Genomic DNA, 19,538 nt, shown 5'->3' with positions numbered 1-19,538 from the left:
CCTAAGGGTAAATGCACACGCTAAGATTCGGGGAGATTTAGTCGCCCGATGACAAAACGCCTCTTCTTCGGTTGACTAATCTCCCCGCACTGGCTCCGTCGGGTATCTAAACTGCCGGCGGGATGGCACTCCGCTCGTGAGGCGACTTTGGAAAACAAAACGTTCCAAGTGCCATCCCGCCGGCGATTTATATTCTAGCCGGCGGTATGGTAGTTTGGGGAGCGTGTCTCTGCCCTTAAGGAAATCAGAGGGTACAAAGCCGGATTTTGTAGTTTCTATTAGGAATGACTCTTGGTGTGTGTGTCTGTGTGTGTGTCTGTCTGTGTGTCTGAGTGTGTGTGTCTGTACAGTAGCAGAATATATTGTGGTACAACAACAAGGTTTCCATGATGTTCCGGAGCAACTTGCTTTATTTCTTGCCGTTATGGCAGTTGTTTGTGCTGATGTTAAACAGACCGATGATGTCAATCATTGCTTCTCTGATATTTTTCCCAAAGCGGTGAGAATCCTGCAAACGAAATTGAACAGATACACAGTCAGGGATTTGTTTACACAAACGAAATATCGGTCATCCGATGGCTGGATCATCGTGGGATATTTAAACCTGGTGCAAAGTCAAGAAACTCCTGCGAAAATTCGCCAGCAAGTCGAAAAAATTGGAAGCCCTAAAAATTCTAGGTTTTTTTTAACTATAAATTAGAGGTTTTCTTTTTCAGTTACAATTTAGATTTTATAGTAAAAAAATGAAAATTTTTCAAGTTGTATCGATTCGGATTTCAATAAATAACCCCCTGTGCGTCTATTAGAATTGTTTAGCGCTTGGCACTTGACATTGTATAAACAAACTGCTATTACTCAGACGAGCCTTTCACTTACAGTCTCAGGGCTGGAGAATTTGCTGGATATGTGGAAGTTAATGAGGTTTTCACCAACAATAATATAAGACACTCCGTAACCGTCATCCGCCACCTGTAAACACAACCGAGAAATTCACATCAGTAAATCGATTCAGATTGAACTCACATTGTTTTTCTTTCACATGTTGGTACTGCTCCGCTGTGTCTGCTCCCCAAGCTTTACATATTATATATATATACTATACATATACTATACATATACTATAGATATCATATACTATATATATACTATACATATACTATACATATCATATAAATATACTATACATATACATACACTATACATACACTATACATACACTATACATATCATATACTATACATATACTATACATACACTATACATACACTATACATATACTATACATACACTATACATATCATACACTATACATACACTATACATACACTATCATATACTATACATACACTATACATACACTATACATATCCTATAGATATCCTATAGATATCATATACTATACATACACTATGCATACACTATACATACACTATACATATCCTATAGATATCATATACTATACATACACTATACATACACTATACATATCCTATAGATATCATACACTATACATACACTATACATACACTATACATACACTATACATACACTATAGATATCATATACTATACATACACTATACATACACTATACATACACTATACATACACTATACATACACTATACATACCCTATAGATATCATATACTATACATACACTATACATACACTATACATACACTATACTGAACCCAGAATAAGAGCTAAAGGGAGCAACTAGGGAAGTGCTGTGAGGTTTTTCCACTTGGATAAGTCAGTAAGTTGGAGCAGCCATGATACTGCAGTAGAAAATATTCATCATATTAACAACTTACTGGTCCAAATCCACCGCCACTTGATACATTTTCTGGGAATTTCTCCAGCTGGAAAAGGTGCACCTGCTGTTGGGGCGTCTGACTTGTTGAGAGTCTCCATGGCTCGGACAGGACCTACAAGGGCAAAGGTGCAAATTTAAAGGGACGTGGATAACAAGGATCTATAAGAGAGAGATATTAAATGGTTGGCTGGTCCCATCACCAGTGTATTCTAGTAGTTCAATATAAATAAAGTTATACAGACAGACATGGTCTTGCAGGGCTACTCACCTCCTTAAGGAAAGGAGAATCTACCCCTAGGTATTTGGACACCACATAAAGACAGAAGAGATGCCGATCGATGCCGGAGCCTGTCATGGCCAGACGGTACATTTGCTGATGTTTCTCTGCTGCCTCCTTGAATAACTGCAGTCTTTTTTCATTCTAGAAAAGGGGAATACTTCGTTAAAGGGATCCTGTCATCGGAAAACATGTTTTTTTCAAAATGAATCAGTTAATAGCGCTACTCCAGCAGAATTCTGCACTGAAATCCATTTCTCAAAAGAGCAAACAGATTTTTTTTTATTCAATTTTGAAATCTGACATGGGGCTAGACATATTGACAATTTCCCAGCTGCCCCTGGTCATGTGACTTGTGCCTGCACTTTAGGATGGAACTGCTTTCTGGCAGGCTGCTGTTTTTCCTTCTCAATGTAACTGAATGTGTCTCAGTGGGACCTGGATTTTACTATTGAGTGTTGTTCTTAGATCTACCAGGCAGCTGTTATCTTGTGTTAGGGAGCTGCTATCTGGTTACCTTCCCATTGTTCTTTTGTTTGGCTGCTGGGGGGGAAAGGGAGGGGGGTGATATCACTCCAACTTGCAGTACAGCAGTAAAGAGTGATTGAAGTTTATCAGAGCACAAGTCACATGACTTGGGGCAGCTGGGAAATTGACAATATGTCTAGCCCCGTGTCAGATTTCAAAATTGAATATAAAAAAATCTGTTTGCTCTTTTGAGAAATGGATTTCAGTGCAGAATTCTGCTGGAGCAGCACTATTAACTGATTCATTTTGGAAAAAATGTTTTTTCCCCATGACAGTATCCCTTTAAGGCTTTATTAAGACTTTTTTTATTTCGGAGTTCTCTGAAGTATTTATGGATCAACAACAATAAAGATTTTTGCTTTAGGAACTTTCCCTCCATAGCCTACTTACGTGCCCAAATTAAAAATAAAAGAGCAGGAGAATATAATAATATAAAGAAATTGTGGTTATTGGCTTTTCGCTTACAGGAGAAGTAAGAAAGTGAAGTGAATGTGCATTAGTGATCAGTCAGCGCAACATGGACTAGGGATGCACCGAATCCAGGATTCAGTTCTGGATTCGGCCTTTTTCAGCAGGAATCCTTCTGCCCAGCCAAATCGGGAGGGAAATCACGTGACTTTTTGTCACAAAACAAGGAAGTAAAAAATGTTTTCCCCTTCCCACCCCTTATTTGCATATGCAAATTAGGATTCAGCCCAAAAAAAAAAAAAAAAGGATTCAGATTCGGTTTGGTATTTAGCCGCATCTATTGTGATTCAGCCGAATCCAAAATAGTGGATTTGGTGTATCCCTAATATGGACTCTCTTAGGGCTGCCACCTTTGCCAGTGGCTAAACCCAAACAAAGGGGGCGGGGCAGATAGCATTGGGGGTGGGGCGGTGATGTTGGGGTGGGCATGATGAAGTCAATAGAGTTATGACACGGGGTTGCCGGGGTTAGTGCATTTCTATTCAGGTTTGTGAATGTTTTAAATCAGAAGGAAAGGCTAAAATTAAGTAAACTTTATCAGAAAGATCTATATAAATACACCAGTAAACCCTCAAAGTAATGCTGCTCTGAGTCCTCTGTCAAAAGAAACACATTTCTTTCCTTCTATTGTGTACTCATGGGCTTCTGTATCAGACTTCCTGTTTTCAGCTTAAACCTCCAGGGCTAGGGCTTGAGCATGCTCAGTTTGCTCCTCTCTCCCTCCCTCCTCCCATCCCTGCTGTAATCTGAGCCCAGAGCTATGAGTGAGCAGGGAGAGACTCAGGCAGGAAGTGATGTCACACCAAGCTAATATGGCAGCTGCTATCCTTCTAGAACTTCTAGAGCTGTTTACTCAGGTATGGTAAAGCATTCTGCAGAATAAATATAGTCTTACAGCTTGTACTATTGTGGCTAATCTATTGGCAATAAACTGCTTCGGTAGCTTTCCTTCTCCTTTAAAGCGGACAGAAAGTTTTGAACAGACAGCCCTTTGATTTCCAGTTCAAAACCACAGTGGTGACAACCCTCTCTATTTCTATATCCTGCCTGATGAGTAGGTAACTATGATTTGGTTTTTTTTTTTGTAATAATAAGAAATGAACTGCACTTGATAATAACTAAGTCGTATTAAGGTGAGTATCTTAGTATTTAAATGTTTTTATTTTTTGGCCAGATTATTGTTGGGGTTTGACAAGGCTGAAAACCGAACAGAAAATTGAGACCCGAACAGGCCTTAGAAAAACCGAACTGTTCGGGTCGAAACTGAAACAGGTTGTCGACAGCCCTCCAGTCTCTGCCAGGAGTTTGTATGTTCTCCTCGGGTTGGGTGGGTTTCTGGGTATTCACACTAATGTGCCAGTGCTCTATAAACAAGGTATAATAAATATATGATTCTTCTGCCACAGCTAAACCTACACCCCTTCTGCTGCTCAGTTATAAATCCCCGTTTCCCTTTGACCTGAGAAAGATGCTGGTGGCTACACTGAAAACACTACAGGACAGACAGACTGGGCCAAATTTACTAAAGGGCAAATTTTCGCCAGCGGAAGATCCGCCACACTTTGTGCGGCTTCACCAGGCGTAAAATTTATTTCCACTACGCTAATTCACTAAAATGCGAAGTTGCTTCTTAATTAGCGTTAATTCATCAGCGCGAGCATTTCATAGCGAACTTTTGCCAATGTTCAATTCTGCCTGGCGAAGCGTCGATACTACTCTTACGCTTAAAGGAATAGTTCAGCGTGAAAATAAAAACTGGGTAAATAGATAGGTTGTGCAAAATAAAAAGTGTTTCTAATATAGTTAGTTAGCCAAAAATGTAATGTATAAAGGCTGGAGTGACTGGATGTGTAACATAATAGCCAGAACACTACTTCCTGCTTTTCAGCTCTCTAACTCTGAGTTAGTCAGTGACTATAAGGGGGGGCCACATGGGACATTTCTGTTCAGTGAGTTTGCAATTGATCCTCAGCATTCAGCTCAGATTCAAAAGCAACAGTTATGACCCATGTGCCCCCCCTCAAGTCTCTGATTGTTACTGCCTGGTAACCAGGGTAACCAGTCAGTGTAAACCAAGAGAGCTGAAAAGCAGGAAGTAGTGTTCTAGCTATTATGTTACACATCCAGTCACTCCAGCCTTTATACATTACATTTTTGGCTAACTAACTATATTAGATACATTTTTTATTTTGCACATACTATCTATTTACCCAGTTTTTATTTTCACACTGAACAATTCCTTTAAGTCAATTTGAATAGGGCGGGTACATATAGGTCATATATACGTCTTTATTAGAGATGTTGGTGCAAATGCTTGAAGAGGCCACTTATTATTACACATGTCCAAGGAAGAAAAATAAAGCCAAAAGATCCTCTAATGCCCTAGACTTGAGCCCACCCTAAAACAAATGTGGCCTGGACCTCAAATGGTTGGGAAAAAATGTTAACACTAGTGATGCCCCGAATCTACTATTTTGGATTCGGCCGAACCCCTGAATCCTTTGTAAAAGATTCGGCCGAATACCGAACCGAATCCTAAAACATTTTTTACTTCCTTGTTTTGTGACAAAAGGTCACACGATTTCCCTCCCCGTCCCTAATTTGCATATGAAAATTACGATACGGATTTGGTTTCGGCTGGGCAGAAGGATTCAGCCGAATCCTGCTGAAAAAAAAGGCTGAATCCCAAACCGAATCCTGGATTCGGTGCATCCCTAGTTGACACAAAAATCTTTGATAATTAGGACTTTTGGAGTCAATCTCGCTTTAAAATCGTTTTTTAGAACTTTGATGACTTTCCGGCATCCAGGATATGATGTCACTGACATAAGATTGAGGAGCTTCATCTTATCAGCAGGGTCGGACTGGGGACCACTGGCCAGGGCCCCCCTCCAGCCTCCCTGAGGCGCCGCTCGGCGCGCACACACGCATCAAGGTGCATGCAAGAACGGCGCCACCCAGCACGCATGCCCGAACGGCGCTGAAAATTTTTTTTTTGGGTGATTCGAAATATGGGGTCTGGCCCAGCGGGGGCCCATGAGGGTCAGGGCCCACCGGGTTTTTTCCCGGTTTCCCGCCGGGCCAGTCCGACACTGCTTATAAGTTCGCCAGGTCTAAGATGGAGAAGGAAACTCAGCCGAAAGAGGTAACGTTCTGTAAAACTCGCACTTTGCGGGTCAATGATCGTTCACCTGCGCGAAACTGCGCTCTTTCGCTAGTGAATTGTCGTCTACGACTGTTAGTAAATTGGCGATGTCCCTGTGGATGGGATTTCTGGAGTATTTTCACTAGCAACGGCCACCTTGCCCTTTAGTAAATCTGCCCCTATGGAAGTTGTGGTGCAGGAGAAGTGTAACTTACTGTTTGCGTTGGGTCTGACATTGCCAGAACAAAGTCGCAGGATTCATTGGTGCAGGAGCGGACGGTCTCTGTTCTGCCTTCTCTAAAGAGTCTGGTCATGGAGGCTTCGTAGGTCAAACAGAACTTTCTTTTGTCCTTAGAGGAGAATAAAAACAGGACAACATGAAATGACACTTTGCACTTGTAGCCCATTATTCATGTACAGATGTCCACAGCCAAAGTACTAATATATATACTAATGTGTATAGATTGTATACAAATAAATTGTAATGGGCAGGACAATTACAAGGAGGGAAGCTTCACTTACTCTATAATGAGCGAGCTGGAGAGATAACTGCACAAAGGCATCTGGGCTTGTCCTGCTTTTCTTCATCAGACCTTTGCCAAAAGTATCAAAGGGGAACGAGTGGAAATCGACGTCGTCGGCAAGGGCTTTGGCAACTGCCAGGGAATCTTCGATCACGTTTTGGCACTAAAAGGAATGAGATTTTTAAGAACGGAAGCAGTAGCGATGCGGCAGCTGCTATAAAGGTCCCCTGTATCGTTTCAGCACTTTGCAGCGTGTTTCTGCTTCTGATAAAATATCGTACATTTTATTAAATATACAGCAAAACGTAGCCTTATATCTGTCACCAAGGGGCACATTTACTAAGCTCGAGTGAAGGATTCAAAGTTTTTTTTTGGGTACTTTGACCATCGACTACGACTTCGATTCAAACTAAAAATCGTTTGACTATTTGACCATTCGATAGTCGAAGTACTGTCTCTTTAAAAAAAACTTTGACTACCTACTTCGCCACTTTAAACCTACCGAGCACCAATGTTAGCCTACGGGGGACCTTCCCCATAAGCTTTCTAAGCTTTCTTTGATCGAAGGAAAATCGTTCCATCGATGGATTAAAATCCTTCAAATCGTTCGATTCGAAGGATTTAATCGTTTGATCGTCCGATCGAAGTATTTGCGGTAAATCCTTCGACTTCGATATTCGAACGATTTTACTTCAATGGTTAATTAACCCTTGATATTCGACCCTTAGTAAATGTGCCCCTTAGTGATGTCACAGTTTGGCAAATATAATTGTGTATTTGACTGACAACCTTAAATATAACCCCTTCAAACCCAATACAGTAAGTTCAGCACTTTTCCACTTTAAAGTCATTTTTTTTTCTCCTTCCTTCACTCACACACACACAGTTATTATCCATGAGCTAAAGGTGGGCAGTCACGCAAAGATAAGATTGTGTGCTCTAGGGGCCAGATTTAAAAAATGGAATCTCCCAAAGCACCAGGTTGCCCAGCTCCTCTTCACTCCCTGCTGTTCCATTTATTCTTGCACGAATGATCAGAGCAATAGAATGGAGGCCGCGTTCTTTGTCTGATCACCCTTTATGTGCTGCCTTTACAAAATCTTCGCCCTTCGCCTTTACTAAAGGCGGCTGTCTTATCTGTTAAGGAATTGATGGACTACGGGTCAGGCCACGCGCTCAGATTCGGGGAACAAAATCAGCCACAAGTCTCCTCTTCTTCATGGGGCGACTAATCTCTCCAAACTGCCTCCCGCCTGCTAGAATGTAAATTGCCGGCGGGATGGCACTCGGAGTGATTCGTTTTACGAAGTCGCCCGAAGTTTCCTCGTGAGGCAACTTCGGGGGACTTCGGAAAACAAAGCCCTTTGAGTGTCATGCCACCAGTGATTTACTTTTTAGCCGGCGGGAGGCTAATGTTATTTATAGGGAAAAAATCGAAATATATAGGAAGGCCGGTATTTTTTTCCAAAAAAAGGTGGCAACCCTACTTGTAAAAATAAGATTATTCCCTTACCTGGTCTGTGATGTCCCACTGCAGTCTGCTCGGAGCAGGGACGCTGCCATTCACATCTCCTTTACAATGTCCGTCTTCATTGTACCCCATTTCTATTTTATCGGTGGCCATGACATACTGTGGAAATAGTAACGTAGGCTCAGTGATACCAATTCAAATCTCAGCTGCTGTTCTAGAGCCAGGACTGGCGCATTTGGGGCCCACCGGGTTACTAACATGCGCAAAAACCACATGCACCGCACCTCACATATTTTCTTCTCGTTACGCCCAATAGGGGAGCTGGTCTGGGCTTGGCGGGGGCCCACCGGGTTTTTTCCTGGTGTCCCACCTGCCCAGTCCGACCCTGACCTCATGTTATGGACTGTGCAAGAATTTTCTTTATTTAAACAGTATTTTTGTTCTGCCATTCAACAAAAGCTAGGGCTGTACATTACATAGGGATGCACTAAATCCGCTATTTTGGATTCGACTTTGTGATAGATTCGGACGAATTCCGACTCCTAATTTGCATATGTAAATTAGGGGTGGGAAGGGGAAACGTTTTTTACTTCCTTGTTACGTGATTTCCCTTCCCGCCCCTAATTTGCATATGCAAATTAGGATTCGGTTCGGCCAGGCCAAATCTGAATCCAGCTGAAAAAGGCCGAACCCTAATATTACATTTCCGAAATATGTTACTACAGATGCAAACGCCTATACTATTTCTTCTGTGCCTTTCAAAAAAAGACAATAGCGAAAATGACTTTCCTCACTGACCTCCCAGAGGTGCCCGACGATAGGGGCATCAGCCCAGGAATGTTCACAGTTCATTCCCATCTTTCCGTTCTTGAACACAACGAAGCTCATTGTTTTGTCAAACCACCTGGAAGCGGAACACAAACAAATACCCGGGATTATCGCTCTCTAACAGACAGAACAACCCCTTATTCTGGCCCAAATACGTGGTACCAACGTGATTATATGTTAAAGGAGATCTCTGAAATCGTATTTAGGACATTCGTTACTTGACCGTTTTCTCTGGAGACTAAGGTTTTTTGTTTTTTTTATTAAAGTCAGAATCCTAAAAACTCAAAAAATGCTACTTTTTCACTATAAAATCTGAATTTTTAGTTGAAAAAAACCTTGAATTTTTCGTGATGTATTATACATCACGAAAAAGTCTGAATCCGACAATCCTCCATCTTCAACCTGTTGAGGTCCTGTAGAAGTCAATGGCAGAGGTCTTATTTGCAAGCTCAAGGATTATCGTCCGATGGTTTTCGGACAATAATCCAAAGATTTCGGGCTTTTCCGGCAAAAAAAAATCCGAAAAGTTCTGATTTTTCACACGACAATCCGAAAAAATTGTGGGTTTCGTGCGACAATCCGAAATAGTTTCAGGTTTTTGTCGATCTGATTTTTTTCGGGGGTTTTTTTTTATTGGTAAATAAGGGTAAATCGTAGACTCTAGTTTGGTCAAACTTTTTTTTATTAAAAAAAAAATCCTAAAAATTCCGATTTTGATAAATAACCCCCTTGAAGCAAAGAATCAGCTTCATTGGACAAAAACTGCTATAAAACCAGTTTCAATTACTAATTTTTAGGGATGCACCGAATCCACTATTTTGGATTCGGCCGAACCCCCGAATCCTTTGTGAAAGATTCGGCCGAATACCGAACCGAATCCGAACCCTAATTTGCATATGCAAATTAGGGGTGGGAAGGGGGAAAAAATTTACTTCCTTGTTTTGTGACGAAAAGTCACGTGATTTCCCCCCCATCCATAATTTGCATATGCAAATTAGGATTCGGGTTCGGCCGGGCAGAAGGATTCGAATCCTGCTGAAAAAGGCCGAATCTTGGCCGAATCCCGAACCGAATCCTGGATTCGGTGCATCCCTACTAATTTTCTATTATAGGAGGGCATTGCACCTCTTCAGGGGGATTATGTTGACCCTTTCCAAAGCCAAATTGTCTTTTTTCAACGTAATAATAATAATAATATTTAGAACCTGGTGCACTGCGTTGTTAATTTCCATAAAGAGCAGCTCTTAAGTTTCTAAATCCTCAGCCCAATACAAGTTTTGGATCCGTTATCCAGAAAGATCCAAATTCTACTGTCACCAATAGACTCCATTTTATCCAAATAATCCATATTTTTTTTAAACAATTTCCTTTTTCTATGTAATAATAAAACAGGAGCTTGCACTTGATCCAGACTAAGATATTTAAAATAATTAATAATAATTATAATAATAATAATTAAACCGCTGGCAGGATGGCACTCGGAGCACTTCGTTTTCCGAAGTCGCCCGAAGTTGCCTCGGGTGACTTCAGAAAACGAAGCGCTCGAATGCCACCCAGCCGGCGATTTAGATTCTAGTTGCCAGGGAGGCAGTTCGGGGGGGGATTAGTAGCCGAAGAAGAAGTGATTAGTCGCCGGACGCCTAAATTTCCCCGAATCTTCTCGTCTGTCTCTGCCCTTATAGTACAAGAACAGCTCACTGATACCTGTCATAGCATTTCCCATGAAGGAGAGATTTGGCATAACTGTCCAGAGAATTGACCGGATCATCTTCTCGATATCCTTGTTCTGTCTCGTCCAAGGTGACAAAGAAAGCTGCTTTCTCAACGGCATCCAGCGACTGCTTGTTCTTCCCATTCGCAAAGTGAGATTTACGAGCTAAAGCCCAGGGCACCCTGGAAAATCAACATCCAAAACATTGTACAGAAAACAAATCAATGGATTCCCAAGTAAGGCTTCTATAAAGTCCTCTAAAGGGAAATAAAAGCTTCCTCCTTCCCATAAATTCATGCAGTTAAAGGGGAAGTAAAGTCTAAAATAGAATAAGGCTAGAAATGCTGTATTTTGTATACTAAACATAAACTTACTGCACCACAAGTCTAATAAAACAAATGATTTATGCTTTCAAAGTTGGCCACAGGGGGTCGCCATCTTGTAACTTTGTTAAACATCTTTGCAAGACCAAGACTGTGCACATGCTCAGTGTGGTCTGGGCTGCTTAGGGATCGTCATAAACAAAGCTGCTTGAGTTCTGCATGGCTGGGAAGTAAGGCGGGGGCTCCCCCTGCTGTACATAAGTATGATTGTTTCCCTGCAGAGCAGTTAGGGACCGTCTGACAATTCCTATCCACAGCAGTAAATGAAGGGAGAATTTCACTGCATACAGTCAGGTTTCTTATAAAAAGCGGTACACATTTTTTTAATTAAAGTATATTGGAGGTTTCTTTTTCATTAAAGAAAGTAAAAATGGGATTTTATTTTTTTGCCTTTACATGCCCTTTAAATCCTGATTTCTCAGACCGAAAGGGGAAGCATGATAGGCTGCCTCTAATTCACAGGGACTATTCCCCCCATTACAAACAAACAACGGGCAAATTAAAGCTGCCAATATTGGTCTTTTAAACCGAGATTCGGCATCTTATCTGCCCGTGTGTGGGGGTGTCCCAACGGGTCTCCCCGATTGATATCAGGCCAAAAATCGGGCAGGTTTGATTTTTTCCTGTGATCGAGGACGCATTGGATAGTTGATGTGATCCTACGACCCGTCCTACCCACATCCTTCGAATAATCTGATCATTTGGCCCTAGGGCCAAACGTTCAGATTAACCCAATATCTCACTGTTGTTAGTGGGCATTTCGGGGAAAGATCCGCTCGTTTTGGCGACCTCGCCAAACGAATGTATCTTATCGTGTATGGCCACACGAAATACTGACATCAAAAAATAAATTTTTTTTATGATCTATCATAACATTGTCTTTGAATTAGGGATGCACCGAATCCAGGATTCGGTTTGGGATTCGGCCTTTTTCAGCAGGATTCGGATTCAGCCGAATCCTTCTGCCTGGCCGAGCCGAATTTGCATATGCAAATTAGGGGCGAGGAGGGAAATCGCATTACTTTTTGTCACAAAACAAGGAAGTAAAAAGTGTTTTCCCTTTCCCACCTCTAATTTACATATGCAAATTAGAATTTGGTTCGGTATTCGGCCGAATCTTTTGAGAAGGATTCGGGGGTTCGGCCGAATCCAAAAAAGTGGATTTGGTGCATCCCTAATATATATATATATATATATATATAGTGAATAAAGTACCCCCAGTTGCAAAATATGAGGATATTATAAGTTACCGAGGAGTTTCATGACCATATAAAAGTGTTTTTATACAGGTCATGGAACTCCGAGGTAACTTCTAATATCCTCATATTTTGCAACTGGGGGTACTTTATTTATTATAATACACAAGTTTCAGTGAGTCATGTGACAGAAATTACATCAGAACTCACCGTTTATAACTGATGACATCAGAACTCACCGTTTATAACTGATGACATCAGAACTCAACGTTTATAAGGATATAATTTACAGGATATTCATGGCTTTTGTGTATTATATATATTTCCAGTATATCTGGCAGTTCAGATCATGTTTATCTGTCAAAGAGAACCAACATTACCTGTCCCCGGCAGTTAGAGCCGCCAGTTTCTCCTCCCCAGGCTGCGGACTGGATGTGTCGTCAATAATTCTTTGCATCTGATGCTCAATGTCTCTGGGCTTGAGTAACCTTCCGTCGTGGTACAGCCACACTTTGAAGTAACGCCCTTTGTGGTAGACAACAATGTGTTTGCTGTCCTTTACATGCTGGATTGTGTCTACAGAGGAAAGACGTTGATATGAGAATAATATAAAAACGCACTTCCGTGTCAGACTCCGAATTGGAGTTAAGGGCCAATATGTGTCCTGGTCCAGCAGATCCTCAGCAGCCAATCAGCTGCATTAAGGTGGCCATAAACGGAGAGATCCGCTCGTTTGGCGACTCTCCGATATGCCCAACTTGAGGTGAGCAATATCGGGCTGATCCGATCGTGAGCCCTAGGGCCCAACGATCGAATCCTAACGAACGGGAACGGGCGGTCGGATCGCGGGACCGCATCAACGAACAGATGCGGCCGCGATCCGACGGGATTTTTAGTCCCATCCGATTTCCGACTTTCGGCCAGATCTCGATCAGGGGAAGCCCATCGGGGGGCCCCATACACAGGCCAATAAGCTGCCGACTCAGTCTGTCGGCAGCTTTTATTGGTTTTACTTAAAGGGATTCTGTCATGATTTTTATGATGTCGTTTTTATTTCTAAATGACACTGTAAATAATTGACTGTACAATATAAAATGTCATTCCTGAACCAGCAAGTGTATTTAGTTGTAATATTGGTGTGTAGGTGCATCTCAGCTCATTTTGCCTGGTCATGTGATTTCAGAAAGAGCCAGCACTTTAGGATGGAACTGCTTTCTGGCAGGCTGTTGTTTCTCCTACTCAATGTAACTGAATGTCTCAGTGGGACATGGATTTTACTATTGAGTGTTGTTCTTAGATCTACCAGGCAGCTGTTATCTTGTGTTAGGGAGCTGTTATCTGGTTACCTTCCCATTGTTCTTTTGTTTGGCTGCTGGGGGGAAAAGGGAGGGGGTGATATCACTCCAACTTGCAGTACAGCAGTAAAGAGTGACTGAAGTTTATCAGAGCACAAGTCACATGACCAGGGGCAGCTGGGAAATTGACAATATGTCTAGCCCCATGTCAGATTTCAAAATTGAATATAAAAAAATCTGTTTGCTCTTTTGAGAAATGGATTTCAGTGCAGAATTCCGCTGGAGCAGCAATATTAACTGATTCATTTTGAAAAACACATTTTCCCCCTTTAAAGGGGAATTATTGTGAAACTGTAATATATGTTTCCTAATATAGGAACCCAGCCCATGCAGCTTCACATATTATGCAGATTCCAGTGTTCTTCTAGAGCAGTGATCCCCAGCCAGTGGCTTGCAAGGAAAATGTTGCTCTCCCACCAACTGGGTGTTGCCTCCATTTTTTAATTCCTGGCTTGGAGGCTGCCAGTCTTCATGGAGGCACCAAATAGCCAATCACTGCCCTTAATTGATATCCCCAGGGACTTATTTTAATGCTTGTGTTACTCCCCATCTCTTTTTACATTTGAAAGTGACTCATGGGTAAAAAAAGGTTGGGGTTCTAGAGTAAAGTGATTATGATATTGGTGGTGATCTGCGGTGCTGGGCTAGATGAACCCAGAAGGCACATTTCATTTTGAGATCTGTTATCCAGAATGCTTGGGACCTGGGGTTATCCGGATAACAGATCTTTCCGTAATTTGGATCTTTATACCTAAAGTCTACTAGTAAGTCATATAAACATTAAATAAACCCAATAGGCTGGTTTTGCTTCCAATAAGGATTAATTATATCTTAGTTGGGATCAAGTACAAGTTAATGTTTTATTATTACACAGAAAAAGGAAATCATTTTTCTAAGTTTGGATACAATGGAGTCTACGGGAGACGGCCTTTCCGTAAGTAGGAGCTTTCTGGATAATGGGTTTCCGGTTAATGAATCCCTTACCTGTACTGAGCGAACATACTGTATATCACTTTCACTATCGTGTTACAATTAGCAGCTTAATGTGGTTATTTAAGATGTGGTAAAATACATTTAAATGCGGTTAATTGTGTTGGTGCCAAATGATCTGGGGCACATTTACTTAGGGTCGAATATCGAGGGTTAATTAACCCTCAATATTCGACAGTCGAAGTAAAATCCTTAGAATATCGAAGTCGAAGGATTTACCGCATTTCCTTCGTTCGTACGATCGAAGAAAAAATCGATTAAATCCTTCAAATCGAACGATTCGAAGGATTTTAATCCATCGATCAAACGATTTTCCTTCAATCAAAAAAAGCTAGGAAAGCTTATGGGGACCTTCCTCACAGGCTAACATTGTTTTAGGTAGCGAACTAGGGGGTCGAAGTATTTTTTAAAGAGACAGTACTTCTACTATCGAAAGGTCGAATAGTCGAACGATTTTTAGTTCAAATCGTTCGATTCGAAGTCGAAGGTGGAAGTAGCCAATTCAATGGTCAAAGTAGCCAAAAAAATACTTCGAAATTCTAAGTATTTTTTATTCTATTCCTTCACTCGAGCTAAGTAAATGTGCCCCTTAGTGTCGTCGCTAGTGGAAGGGTTAATAAATAGACAAGCGCAAGCAAGGGAAGCCGAGCAAGATATGAAAAGTAGTGATGGGCGAATTTGTCCCGTTTCGCTTTGTGAATTTCCCGAAACAGCCGAAAAATGTGCAAAACGAAAATTGACAACGGCGACAACCTCTACATTAAAGTCAATGGGCGTCCATTAATCGGTGTCCAAATTTTCCTGGAAACTTTGCCGGCAGACAAACACGGAAAATCGCAGCGAAATCGCGGCTGGCGAATAAATTCGCCCATCACTATAAAAAGCCAAAAGGAATACACTTTATTGTTTGGATCAGCCACATTAGGGCGACAATCAGGCATCAACACTGTGGGATTTAATCATAAATCTTTTTTTTTTCACACGATTTCTCTTGTAGAACGTACACAGCATTAACCACTTGCAAACACCACTGTCTATTATTACTGAACTGGTTTTCACGTTTTTCTTAAAGGAAAACGTGCCCAGAGAATTTCATGCAGTTTTTAATTAGAGCGGAAGATGCATAACCCATGTAATTGTGATCTAAAAGAATGTTCCCAGCTCTAAACTTGAATTAGACGACAGAGGTTACATACAAAAACAGAGGAGAAAGGGGAAATTGGGAAATATAAGGGTTAAGAGAGGGTAAAACTAAAGACCCCTGGAATACACCTGGGAGCATATAGATGACTAGCTGCTATCTTAAGGTGGCCATACATGCCCAAAGTTTGGCCAATAATTGCTGACCATCTCAGCAAGTGCACATCAGTAGAGTTAATTGTAGTGGTTTGGCCTGACTAATTGGTTCCTTCAATATCAGACTGGTAGGCCTGCAGGGTCTATGGGCACAAGGGACTGACCACCACAGGTGCCCTTGAAGAACCTCAACTGTAAAATTGTCCATTGATTTCTGATATCACTTCGAAGGAAAGCAACTTCAGGCAGAGAAGAACAAAATAACTGTTGTTTGCCCTATGAGCACTGTGGTGGTCACAGCAAGTGGTGTGCCAATGTCCTTAGACTGCTGTCCATCATGTCATCATGGGGCTTTACATGGACTTCACAATACAGGTCTACACTACATAAATAATCCGGTTCCCTGTACTATGAAACCCTCAAAGCTGCACTAACATTGGGGAATGGACACTCTACGAAAAGAAGGGTCCAAGGAAGCTTCAGATGGGTCTACATCCAGGCACAATCTTAGAAATCTTAGCTTGCAGTCCGAGGAAGGCTCGCAAGGCTGGTGTATATCTAGGCATATCTAGAAATCTTAGATTAAAACTCTGCCAGGAAATGTCTAAGGAGGCTTTGCATATCCAGAAATCTCAAATTAAACCTCTACCAGGAAAGGTCTACGGAGGCTTCGCATATCTAGCAATCTCAGATTAAACCTCTGACAGATTAAACCTTTGTCAGGAAAGGTCTAAGGAGGCTTTGCATATCTAGGCATATCCAGCAATCTCAGATTAAACCTCTGCCAGGAAATGTCTAAGGAGGCTTTCCAAGGCTGGTACATTTCTAGGCATATGCAGCAATTTCAGATTAAACTTCTGCCAGGAAAGGTTTAAGGAGGCTTCACAAGGCTGGTGCATCGCTAGGCTTATCCAGCAATCTCAAATTAAACCTCAGCCAGGAAAGGTCTAAGGATGTTTCGCATATCTAGCAATCTCAGATTAAACCTCTGCCAGGACAGGTCTAAGAGGCTTTCAAAGGCTGGTGCATATCTAGGCATATCCAGCAATCTCAGATGAAACCTCTGCCACGAAAGGTCTAAGAGGCTTTCAAAGGCTGGTGCATATCTAGGCATATCCAGCAATCTCAGATTAAACCTCTGCCAGGAAAGGTCTAAGGAGGCTTTGCATATCTAGGCATATTCAGCAATCTCAGATGAAACCTCTGCCAGGAAAGGTCTAAGGAGGCTTTCTAAGGCTGGTGCATATCTAGGCATATCCAGCTATCTCAGATTAAACCTCTGCCAGAAAAGGTTTAAGAAGGCTTCAAAAGTCTGGTACCATACCAATACATATATTGGTATATATAGCAATCTCAGGTTAAACCCCAGCTAGGAAAGGTCTAAGGCTTTGCATATCTAGGCACATCCAGCAATATCAGATTAAACCTCTGCCATGAAAGGTCTATGGAGGCTTCGCATATCTAGCAATCTCAGATTAAACCTCTGCCAGGAAAAGTCTAAGGAGACTTTCCAAGGCTGGTGCATATCTAGGCATATCCAGCAATCTCAGATTAAACCTCTGCCAAGAAAGGTCTAAGGAGACTTCACAAGGCTGGTGTATAGTGAGGCATATCCATCAATCTAAGCCTTTGAGCAAAATTTATATATGAATAAGGCATGTTTTTCCCGAAATAAAGCAGAATTGTAGCTTTGAATATCTACTATACTTTGCCACACTGTAGGAGACCACTGGGGGTTATGGTAAACTTGACAGAACAGGATCCATCAAGACCCAAATGACCCTCAGAACCACCAAAAGATGAAAAGAAAAAAAGAGTAGTTAGTTGTAGCCAAATAATATTAGACATAAATATCAGTTTGCAAGTGGTTTACTGTGTCCGATAACCAGAATATTCGTTAAATTTTCAATACAAAGCATATCAAAACAAAGTTGCAACATGCACATTGTTTTAAAAATGGGTTTTATATGTAATTCATAACACGAAGGACAGGACTTAAACTGTACCTGTCTCAATGCCTGGTATACGGCTAGTATTGAACATGCGTTCGTATTGTGCGGAACACATTGGAATGGTTTTACTAACCATAAGCTAAAAGGAAAAATAAAGTGTAAAAACAACGATGGAGAGAAATGGGAAAACGAAAAAAAGCAAATGAAAAAACATAAAATGAAACCGATGGAAATGGAAAAAACAGACATTGCAAAGCAGCTTTGTGGATGAGGAGATGAAGGCCAAGATATCTGCTAAAATATTAACCATGGAAACAATTTGAGCAGAACAAAGGAGGACACCGATCCAATCAGAAGACACAACATGTGAGATGTTTTTTTTGACAATTATAGGTATGGGACCTGTTATCCAGAATTCTCGGGAGCTGGGGGTTTTCTGGGTGACGGATCTTTCCGTAATTTAGATCTTCATACCTTAAAGGGGACCTGTCACCCTGAAAATAATTCCAATTCTCGTTTTATGATGTTAGTCAAGCGAAATAAAGTTCACTTACACTAGATCAATGATTTCAATCGTCTTTCTTTTAATCTTGTAAATCACAATCACATCAAGCAGGCAGCAGCCATTTTGTGGACACTGTTATTGAGGCAAGCTAAAATCTTGCCGAATCATGGCAAAATCTTGTTTGTGCACCGAAATGGGGCACCTGGTTGCCCGTGCACTGGCTACAAGATTTAATGTTGGAGATGGAGGGGGAATGTAAGGAGAGACATGTAGGAATTGCAGAATGGAAAGTGAAAGTAACTGCCTGCCCCGCCTCTATGCTTAAGGCATAGAGGCGGGGCAGGCATTATATGATTGACAGCTGAGAGTTTTAAACGCGTTTATAACCAGTATGGTTGTTTTAATAAACAAATGAATTTGGGTTTCATGATTCATTTTAAGAGGACTTTTATTATACACTTTTTTATGTGTATGTGACAGGTCCCCTTTAAGTCTACTGTATTTAATTTACCTTTGGCATTACTCTTTTGCCAGTGGGTCTGCCAGTACTAACTCTTTTGTATTGTCTGTGGTCCATCCCCAGCTCTACAGACAGGAGGCATTGCAATTAGGGATGCACCGAATCCAGGATTCGGTTTGGGATTTGGACAGGATTTGGCCTTTTTCAGCAGGATTCGGATTCGGTCGAATCCTTCTGCCCAGCCAAACCGAATCCGAAACCTAGGGGCGGGGAGGGAAATAGCATGACTTTTTGTCACAAAACAAGGAAGTAAAAAAATGTTTTTCCCCTTCCCAACCCATAATTTGCACATGCAAATTAGGATTCGGTTCGGTATTCGGGCGAATCTTTCGCAAAGGATTCGGCCGAATCCAAAATAGTGGATTCCGTGCATCCCTAATTGCAATATTACAATAACAACAAAGTCTCACTTAAAGGATCGGTAAATCTTTAAAATAAGTGAATGCAAAATTGATGAGGGGGCTGTTCTAAGAACTTTTGCAATGTACAGTCATTATTTATTTTCTTTTTTTTCCAAGATATTAAGGGATACATGTGCTGTTAATATGAATGAATTGTGTTACAACAGCGCCA

At 41.3% G+C, this 19,538-nt stretch overlaps 1 protein-coding gene across 2 annotated transcripts in view; it reads right to left on the bottom strand.

Moving 5' to 3' along the window:
* LOC108715191 (carnitine O-palmitoyltransferase 1, liver isoform) overlaps positions 1-19,538 on the bottom strand; it is a 45,286-nt gene continuing 25,748 nt past the window's right edge. The window contains exons 9-19 of one of the 2 annotated variants that reach the window (XM_018260102.2): positions 17,995-18,079; positions 12,728-12,923; positions 10,762-10,950; positions 9,028-9,133; positions 8,272-8,388; positions 6,757-6,921; positions 6,450-6,584; positions 2,085-2,237; positions 1,815-1,928; positions 877-969; positions 1-508 (exon numbers count right to left, since the gene is read on the bottom strand). In XM_018260102.2, the coding sequence (XP_018115591.1) occupies positions 410-508; positions 877-969; positions 1,815-1,928; positions 2,085-2,237; positions 6,450-6,584; positions 6,757-6,921; positions 8,272-8,388; positions 9,028-9,133; positions 10,762-10,950; positions 12,728-12,923; positions 17,995-18,079 (1,452 nt within the window). In that variant the 3' untranslated portion in view covers positions 1-409. The remainder of the gene's footprint in view (positions 509-876; positions 970-1,814; positions 1,929-2,084; positions 2,238-6,449; positions 6,585-6,756; positions 6,922-8,271; positions 8,389-9,027; positions 9,134-10,761; positions 10,951-12,727; positions 12,924-17,994; positions 18,080-19,538) is intronic. The other variant, XM_018260101.2, reaches the window with a different exon arrangement.

Source organism: Xenopus laevis, chromosome 4S (assembly GCF_017654675.1).
Source record: "Xenopus laevis strain J_2021 chromosome 4S, Xenopus_laevis_v10.1, whole genome shotgun sequence".
Classification (NCBI taxonomy): Eukaryota; Metazoa; Chordata; class Amphibia; order Anura; family Pipidae; genus Xenopus; species Xenopus laevis.
This window is presented reverse-complemented; position numbering and strand designations above follow the sequence as displayed.